The sequence below is a fragment of the Teleopsis dalmanni genome, chromosome 1 (genome assembly GCF_002237135.1).
Source record: "Teleopsis dalmanni isolate 2A chromosome 1, ASM223713v2, whole genome shotgun sequence".
Classification (NCBI taxonomy): domain Eukaryota; kingdom Metazoa; phylum Arthropoda; class Insecta; order Diptera; family Diopsidae; genus Teleopsis; species Teleopsis dalmanni.
In genome coordinates this window covers 154,631,058-154,641,238 of record NC_051846.1, presented here as the reverse complement: position 1 = coordinate 154,641,238, position 10,181 = coordinate 154,631,058, and the positions used below count along the sequence as shown (strand labels likewise).

At 34.2% G+C, this 10,181-nt stretch overlaps 1 protein-coding gene and 1 long non-coding RNA gene across 2 annotated transcripts; both read left to right on the top strand.

The window, feature by feature from the left end:
• The first annotated feature begins 319 nt into the window (after positions 1-319).
• On the top strand, positions 320-911 carry LOC119669447. Its single transcript, XR_005251604.1, has 3 exons — positions 320-526; positions 589-741; positions 814-911. It is a non-coding gene; the product is annotated as an uncharacterized LOC119669447 (long non-coding RNA).
• A 5,417-nt stretch (positions 912-6,328) lies between these two features.
• LOC119666487 lies at positions 6,329-9,252 on the top strand. Its single transcript, XM_038075765.1, has 2 exons — positions 6,329-7,475; positions 9,017-9,252. The coding sequence occupies exons 1-2, from the start codon at positions 6,329-6,331 to the stop codon at positions 9,250-9,252; spliced, it is 1,383 nt and encodes a 460-aa protein (XP_037931693.1).
• Positions 9,253-10,181: the final 929 nt, after the last annotated feature.

Below are 10,181 nucleotides of genomic sequence, written 5' to 3'. Positions count from 1 at the left end.
GTACATAATGTCTATTATAGTATTTCGATGCTCTTAATATATTAAACTATTGTTATTTTATACTAATTATAGTTCAATATTGATGACGAGACCATATCAATGACCTCAAAAGTACATTCTTGGTTAAAGAAGAGTTTATCAACTTCAGAGTCTTTTCCAATACAACCACCCCATTCTACAAACATTGCAAGTATTTTTAAAAATTAAATAAAGTTTCATTGTTTTTAAATTAACACAATTACATAATTATAATAAAGTAAAAATGATATAAGCAGAAAAATAATATAGTTTGTATAAACACTTTTCAATATAGGACGTCAAAACATTACTCAAGACGACAGCAAAAGGAAAGCTGATTTGTCAATATTTTGAAGAACATGGTCGGTTGGAAAATATCCACCGAGATAATTTAATTACGCTTATTGTAGAGGACGCAAATATTAACAACATTATTATTAAAGCATCCGATTTTCCGGGTTTAGTACAGCAAATAATTAATAATTTCCCTACGGAGAACAGTGCTGAGGTACAATTAAATAAAAGTTTCTACATTTGTGGCTATTATATAATATTACTTTTTTTAAAAAGGATTATTATTTTATTTGCCGAAAAGGCAAAAGAGCACCATGCGGAAAGCTGTACTCTAAATATACAAATAGTAGAGTAAAACGCAACCATCTAAATTATTTAACAGAACAACGTACAGAGGCACCAGCGAACGACGATTCTCCTGAAGTTGAGGTAGATATATTAGTGTCACAGAAAATATCAATTTTTTGTCACAAAATTTTTTTAAAACAATTCAATATAAAGGCACTTCGTATGAGAGCAATTGTTATTTAGCGCATCACAGAATTACTGACTTTGAACTATTTAAAGTATTAGCATTTTATTATCAAGATGAAAATATGTTTGTGATCTGTCAACCAATAACAATTAAAACTTTTGATGAGCACTTTTAATCCTACGAAGTTGGTGCAGCAATGAATGAAATAGTTATAAAAAATATATTATTTTTCACGAGTTTTCCAATTCATATATACCAAAATAATAATGGAAAATCTTATATTAGAAATAAGTTTTGTTAACAGCTGTTTTTATAATTTTCTAATTTTCTATAATATTGTATACTTGTCTAAAAATATTTTATATTAATATATCTTACTTTAATCTTACTTTAATATATCTTACTTTTTAATATATCTTATTTTATAATTTAAGTTATTTTATTTTATTAATGTTGGAAATAAAGTTTATTTATATTATATTTATATTATCAAAACGACGTTGAAATATAAAGAAATAAAAATTAAAAAAAAATATAAAAAAACGTATTTTATTTTAATGGCTTGTTATTTAATTCAATAATTTTTCATATTTATTTCAAATACCAAAAATATTTGAAACGAATCGAGAATATCATTAAAATGATATTTAGTTATATTTGAATCATTTGTGTAATGTATTTGATCTAAATATTATTCGTATTTTATTTAAATAGGCACGGCTTTATTTTAAATATTATTTCATATTTAAATTTTGTTTCAAATACCACTACGGTCCATATTTAAAATAAAAATTTTCGACTTTGATAGGAAATCATTGCGAAAAATATTTGATTTCATTACATTTCATTTGATTTTAATACGTTTTTTCTCTGAGTGTAGTGACAGCAACAGCAACTACAAACAATATGCTAGCTTGCAGGATATGTCATCTTAATGGCCATCCAATCTAACAGTGTAACAAGTTCTTGGCATTATCAGTTCCTGATCGTTTTTCAGCAGTACAACGGTTAAAATTGTGTTTCAATTGTCTACGTAGCGGACATAGAACCAGTGATTGCAGAAGCAGGCATTGCGCCAAATGCAATAAAGCGCACAACACATTACTCCATCTTCAGTACAATGCAAAGGCGCCAACTGGCGCACGTAAATTCAACAATATCAACGCGGCTGTATTCAAGAAGACCACTTCGGTGCTGCTGCATTAACTTTAGCACTGTCAACAAAAGCATATGTGTTGCTTGGGACCGCCAAGGTCAATATTATTTCACATACTGGCGAAGCAATTGCAGGGCTATTCTAGATTCAGGCTCTCAAGTCAACTTAATAACAGAAAGGCTGGCCAAAAAATTACAATTAAAGCTAAATCCAAACCCAATATGGGTTGAAGGTATTGGCTCAGCTAAGAGAGGGGCAAACTATCAGGTCACTGCCAACATTTGTCACGTACTACTAATTTCAATATAAAGTTGAAAGCATTTGTGGTGCCAAAAATCATTTCGCCTCAACCTAACAGATCGTTCGACATATCTCAGTGGCCGTTCCCAAAAACATCAAACTCGCCGATTCCGAGTTTAACGTAAGCGGTGATGTCGAGTTATTGATAGGTGCCGAGTACTTCCATTCGCTATTATCAGTAGGTCAGATTCGTATGACAAACAACTTGCCAGTATTGCAGAAAACCGTCTTCGGTTGGGTATGCAGCGGCATCTTCAGTAGATGTGATCAGGGTACAATGGCATGTACAATTGCCACTGAAAGTGAGCAAGGATTAGATAACTTACTCACAAAGTTTTGGCAATTAGATGAAGTTACTAATAAAGTTACTAATAATGATCGGCAACTTACAAATGTCGAAAAAAATGCTGTAGTAATATAAGTATTATTATAATTAGATTTATATAAGTATTAATTGTAATTAGATTTAAGAGATATTAGACTTAAGAGGTTGTAAATAGATTTAAGAGAGTGTATTTGTATTTGCTATTTTGTAAGCAGCAAATATAGCTGCAAGCAAGTACAAAGAAGTTGAACAAGTTAGTAATAAATGGTGATAAACAACGCAAAGAAGTTTGTAATTACTCCCTACAATTTCAGAAGTGGGATTCGGCACGTTTTTTTTTTTTAAATTATATAAGAATTTGAATGTTTGAATTTATTTCAAAAATATAAAATATATTTAATATTGATGTAATTATTATCTCTAACTTATTAAAGATACTAACTTTTAAAAAAAAAGAAACTTTAAAAATGAGTGACGCAGCGAAAAAGACTGTGTCAAAATTAAAAAACATGTGTAAGACAATTGGTTTGTCTGCACATGGCGACAAAGCCACGTTGGTAGCTCGGTTAAAAAGCTCGCCAAATTTTGAGCAATGTCGAAAAGAAGTGTATGTTGAAATTGTTGGAGATGATGGTGGTGAAAGTGATCAAGGGTCCGTGGCAGAACTGCGTCGGTCTGATGGAAAGACAGTCATCGGCGGTGTTAATGTAGACAAAGCGATCGACCAAAATGTAGTTCAGGGTGATAAAAAGGCACCAATAAAAAGCTACAGCGGCACTGCACAAATGCAGATAAGGGACGACAATCATGCGTTCAGTGATGTAAGAGGTGTTAATGCACATACATTGAAGCATATTGACGAAACCGAGTTTCTTAAGAGAGAGTGTGCGTTGCTTGCACGTGAAAAAGAGTTACTGCTCAGGGAAAATGAATTGTTAAGAATTCAAAAAAATGTTGACTCGTTACGTCAGCAAGAAGAAGATGAAATTTCGTTAAATATTATTAAAGAAATTTTAAATGACTTTGATGGTGATTCTGATGCTAGTATGTGGGTTAAACAATTATTAAGTATAAAGAAAGCATACAATCTCAGCGAAAATAAAACTCGTGCGGTGATTGCAATGAAATTAAAAGGTCGAGCGCAATTGTGGCTGCACTCACTTAAAAATTGGATGACTGAGAGTGTCGACGAGTTGCTGAAACAACTATCAATAATGTTCGGAGTGCGGGAAAATAAATTGAAACTTCGCAAAAAGTTCGAGTTGCGTAAATGGCACTATAATGAAGAATTTTGTGAATATTTCAACGATAAAATTATGCTTGCAAAGAAAATTTCCATGGACGATGACGAGTTGATTGACTATGTGGTGGATGGAATTCCAGACGCGCAAATACGAGTATATCCAAAAATGCAGCGTTTTAAAAGTAAAGACGAATTACTCGAAGCACTAGCAGGTGTAGAATTGAGAAAACCTGCAACCAGTACAGTGCGTAGCGTTGCAGCAGAAAAAAATGAACACAGGCTGAGGTGTTTTAATTGCAACAGTTTTGGTCATTTCGCGGCTAATTGCGTGAAACCTAAACGGGAGTTGGGCGCATGTTTTGGGTGCAGCAATGACAACATCAAGTCCGAGACTGCTGGCAGAACAAAAACAAAATGAAGAATAATGATTATGTAAAATATTTTAAATTTAGTCTGTTTAAAATTATTACAAGTTACATTATTTTAGATAGCCTCGTCGATACAGGAAGCCCAATCAGCTTGATTAGAAGGTGTCTAGTTCCAAATAATATCAAATTAAAACCTATTGGAAATGTTTCATATTTTATATTAAATAAAAGTAAATTAAAAAATTTTGAAAAATTTTCTTGTTTTGTTAAAATAATGCAAAAAGTAATTCAAGTCGAGTTGATTGTGGTAGACAGTGAAACGATGAGATACTCAGTTTTTTAAATAAGGCAAATATTAAAATGATTTTAGATATAGAGAAAAAAAATATAACTACAGACTTAATGGACGTGCGTGATAGCTATGATAATTTTGAACGTGAAATTTTAGAAATTGGGTTTGGTATAAATGATGACGAAAATAATTTGTGCTTTGGAAATAAGATTTCATATAAAGATCAAATGTCATTTCATGAACTTTTCGAAAAGTGTTACTTGCGTTCAGTGCGACCTAACGAACCAAACGTTCGTAGTGAGATGAGGCTATTATTAGATGATCCTAAACCATTTGGTTGCCCTCCACATAGATTGTCCTATGCAGAAAAAATAAAATTGCAAAAAACAATAGACGACTACTTAGCAAAAGGGTATATACGCCCAAGTGAATCAGAATTTGTCTCCCCAATTGTACTTGTGCGGAAAAAGTCTGGTGAAATCCGAATGAGCGTAGATTACAGACGTTTAAATAAAATAACTTCAAAACTTAATTACCCAATTCCTTTAATTGACGATTTGTTAGACAGGCTAGCAAATAAAAAATTGTTTACAAAGTTAGATTTGAAGAATGGGTTTTTCCTTGTTTATATGAACGAAGAGTCAATTAAGTATACGTCGTTTATTACTCCTATGGGTCAATATGAGTTTTTAAGAATGCCATTCGGATTAAAAAATGCGCCGTCTGTCTTTCAAAAATTCATAAATAAAATATTTTCTGATATGGTGGTCGAAGAAAAAGTAATAATTTATTTGAACGACATAATGATAGCTACGGAAAATGTTAGAGAAAGTGTGAATTTTTACAAGAAAGAGTTCAGTATCTAGGATATTCAATTAGTAAAGACGGTTTAAGAGCGAACGAAAAAGGGTTGGATGCAATTAGAGATTTTCCGATTCCCAACAAAGTTCAGTCTGTACAAAGTTTCTTAGGGCTCTGCTCATATTTTCGGCGTTTCATCAAGGATTTCTCTGTAATAGCGAAACCCTTGTACGATCTGACGAAAAAGGACAAGAAATTCTGTTTTAAAGATGATGAACTTAAATCATTTGAATTGCTCAAGAAAAAATTAGTAGAAGCACCATTGCTAGCTTTGTATGATCCAAGAGATGAGACGGAATTGCATTGTGATGCCAGTAGTTTAGGTTTCGGAGCAGTTTTAATACAGAAAAAAAGAGGTAATAAATGGCATCCAATATTTTATTTTTCAAAAAGGACCACAGATTCTGAGTCGAAGTACCATAGCTATGAGTTAGAAACTTTAGCGATAGTTTATGCACTAAAAAGGTTTAGAGTTTATCTTCAAGGGAAAAAATTCAAAATTGTGACCGACTGCAATGCATTGACAATGACATTAAACAAAAAATAACTGAATCCTACTGCTTTTGAGCATTCACTCAAAATACTCAACAAAATAACGAAGGGTGGTTCATTGTTAAAATTCCGTTCACAGACGATGCATCTGCGCTTGGTGAATCAAAACAAATAGGCTTTAAATCGATTTCTGAAACTGGAACATCGACTGAATAAACAACCTAACCTACGAGCAGAATATGTCAACTTTATGAGGGAATATGAAAAATTAGGACATCTACAAGAAATTCAAGAGGATCAATTATTGTACCCCAAATTATTGTGCTCAAATCTGATAGCACTACAACGAAGCTAAGAGTAGTTTTTGATGCATCTGCAAAAACCTCTACGCGCATCTCGCTCAACGAAATCATGCATAAGGAGCCAGTGGTACAAAGTGAACTCGCAGCCATATTAATGCGATTCAGAATGCCGCGATTCGTATTCACGACAGATGTGTAAAAAATGTATCGACAGATACAAATTCACCCAGATGACAGACGATTTCAAAATATATGGTGGCGCGAACATTCTAACGAAAAATTGCGGTTGTTACAACTTAGTACAGTAACTTATGGTACTAGGACCGCACCGTACCTGGCTACAAAATGTCCACAGACACTGGCCATAAACAACAAATCTAAATATCCTCTCGGAGCAGCAGCACTCGAAACAGACTTTTATGTCGACGATGGTTTATGCGGCGCCAACACGATAACGGAAGCAGTTGAAATTAAAAATCAACTGATCAACATACAAACATACAAAGTACGAAAGTGGTCAGCCAATCACCAACAATTGCTTCATGGCATATCACCAGAAGATCAAGAAGTGGATTTAAATCTGTTAGATGAAGAACATACATCAGTTAAAACATTAGGTATTATATGGCTGCCGAAATCGGATCATTTTCGAATCAAGGTGAATACAGAGACAGAGAACAAGGTCACTAAGCGAATAATCTGTTCTGAGTTAGCCCGAATTTTTGATCCTGTAGGGCTCGTCAACCCCGTGACGGTACAAGCAAAAATGTTCGTTCAACGATTATGGCAGCTTCAGCTCGACTGGGATGAAACACTACCAGAAGAAATGCACCCCAAGTGGGACAGATTTCGATCTAAGTTAAAAGAACTTCAACATATACAGATTCCACGTCATGTCAACAACCAATCCGAAAAAAAAAATCCGAAAACAACACAACTGCATGTTTTTTGTGATGCTTCTCAAGGAGTGTATGGTGTAGCAGTTTATATAAGATCCTCATTTCCAGATGGAACAATCGGTGTGCAGCTACTGGCTTCCAAATCAAGAGTCGCACCATTAAAAACTCAATTAATTCCACGTTTGGAGTTATGCGCAACATTACTAGGTGCAAATTTTCCTACACGTATTAAAACTGATCTTCATCTCGAGCAAAGCAAAATGTTTCTATGGAGTGACTCCGAAATCACGCTTTATTGGATAAATTCCGAACCTTCTAAATACCAAGTGTTTGTGGCAAATCGCATAGTCAAAATACAGGAACTCACATTGTCTGAACAGTGGCGACACGTTAGTTCAAAGCTTAATCCAGCAGATATGCTATCTCGTGGTGTAAATCCGCAAGATCTTGGCAAAAATTATATGTGGTTTCACGGACCAATATTTTTATATGGAACAGAAGACAAGTGGCCATCACTTTTCAAAAAAATTTATAAATAGATGAAAACCTGGAGGAAAGGCCCAAGGTGACATTAGTGACTGCATCAACACCTGATGATCTAATTAGTATGATTTATAAAGTTAACCATCGAAACTCTTACAACAAATTAGTATGGACTATGGCATATAGTCACATATTGACATATTTACATTGATTTCTAAGCGGGTACCAAGAACTTTAAAGCGATCTTACATGTGATTTCTACAGCGATATTGCGGGAGAGATCTCGCAGCTTCTCGCTCTCACGACCGCTGAATAAGTGTAAAGCACATGTAAGGTTAGCTTTAAGAAACTTTGAGCCTTGCTTTAATGTTCGGTTTTTTAGTAGCTTCTTCTTGAATTCGTCTTCTGACTGACGAGACAGTCTTTATCTTTTGAATTTCTTTAATTTTTGCTTTTGATATTTTTTCTTGAAATATAAGCCTGTGTGTAATAAGTGGTTATAAGTATTAAATAAACGTTCTTAAAATAAATATAATAAACAAAAATAAAAAAAATTAATGTATTTAATTGTAAAAAAAAAAATTAAAATACAAAACTATATGTACTCCGGTTTATAAAATGCATTCGTCAGAGAAGCCGACCGAGTAACACCAACCTGGAACCGAACGATTTAGATGAAGCGGTAATCATCATCGTCAAAGCAGTTCAATTAAGCGAGTTCTCCGAAGAAATCAAACATTTAACTAAAGGTAAATCATTAAAACCAAATAGTAATCTTCAGGGACTGGCACCATTTCTAGACAAAAATCACATCATAAGAGTAGGAGGACGAATTTCAGAATCAAGTATTCCGTATAATCAAAAACACCCAATGATTTTGCAATGACCCTGTGGCAAAACTAATTATGGAACACATACATCAAGAAAATCTTCATTGTGGGCCTCAAGCATTGCTGGCACAGACCAGGCAAAAATTCTGGCCAATCAAAGAAAAGTGCATGGCCAGAGCTGTTGTACAACATTGTGTATTATGCAGGCGAGCACAACCTCAAATGTTAAAACAAATTATGGGTAACTTACCAAAAGATAGAGTTTCTCCAACCAGACCATTTTTCAATTCGGGAGTAGACCATGCAAGACGTACATTGCAGTATTTTGCTGTTTTTCTACCAATGCAGTTCATCTCGAGATCGTTAGTGATTTGACAACCAACGCATTTATATGTGCTCTTCAAAGATTTATATCGAGGCGAGGCAGGTGTAAAAATATCTATTGCGACAATGCCACGAACTTTGTTGGAGCCTGTAAACAATTAGACGAACTCAAGTCTTCAATATATAGTCTAAAAGCTCAAAAGCAAGTTGCACGATTCTGTACTGATAAGGGAATGACATTTCATTTCATCCCGCCACGGGCATCACACTTTGGTGGTATATGAGAAGCAGCTGTCAAATCAGCAAAGTATCATCTTAAACGCTCAGTTAATACATTACACTTGATATATGAAGAACTGGAGACCGTTGTGATTCAAATCGAAGCAATACTCAATTCCAGGCCAATAACACCACAATCTTCAGATCTAAATGATCTAATTGCACTTACGCCAGGTCATTTTTTGATCGGTGAACCGTTAACAGCAATGCAAGAAACCTCCAGTGTATCATCGGGTTCATTGCCATCACGTTGGAAGGCAAGCGCACAAATTCAACAAACTTTTGGTCAAGATGGTCAAAGGAATATCTAAATGAACTTCAGTACCGCAATAAATGGAAAACAGAAACAGAAAATGTTGAAAAATGCACTATGGTTATTATAAAAGAAGATAATACACCCCCTATGGAATGGCCATTAGAGCGGATAGTGAACACCTATCCAGGAATTGACGGCAAGGTTCGATGTGGTAGATGTTAAAACCAAGAACGGAATTTGGAAGCGGCCGATACATCGATTGGCACCGTTACTAGCAGATACACAATCATTCACCGATGTACAAGCAGATCAAGCTGAAGACGCGCCACGAAAACGCGCAAAACTCGATAATAACAATCAATATCCGAATTCGAAGTTGACGTAGAGGCACAGATTTGACCCAAATCAACAGGAGGGAGAATGTTAAGTTTAATATTAAATTTAGAATAAAAATCAATTATCATAATTATTATTACAAATATCATATTAATCATATATATGTCAACCCTGATAAAATACTCTAATGACAACCCTGTAAAGAAAACATTATCACTTTTGACAGGAGCATAGTGTGTGTGTGATTTGACAACGAGAGAAGACAACACGTGAAGTTCTGATACGTGACGAAATATATTTTTTTTTAATAAAATTGTAAAATTGTAATTATTAAATAAAGTCCAGTGAAATCTTCAGAAGTGGAATTAGAAATCCGCGTGCACTGCGAAAAGTGTAAAAATAAAAGTTGCATACGTTTGAAAAACAAAAAAAATACATTACGCAAAATTGAGACTCCTCGGGGTAATTGTTTTGTGCTGTCGTTCGTAGTAAGCGTCAATTTACATATCTTTTTGAAAGTGTTCGTGACGTGTCGTAGAACTAAATATAGTGTCATCTCACTCGCACTTGCGGCATACGAAATCGAAAACGTTTTAGTGGATACATACGTTTTGTATTTCACTTTGAAAATCAGATGCACGTGTATGA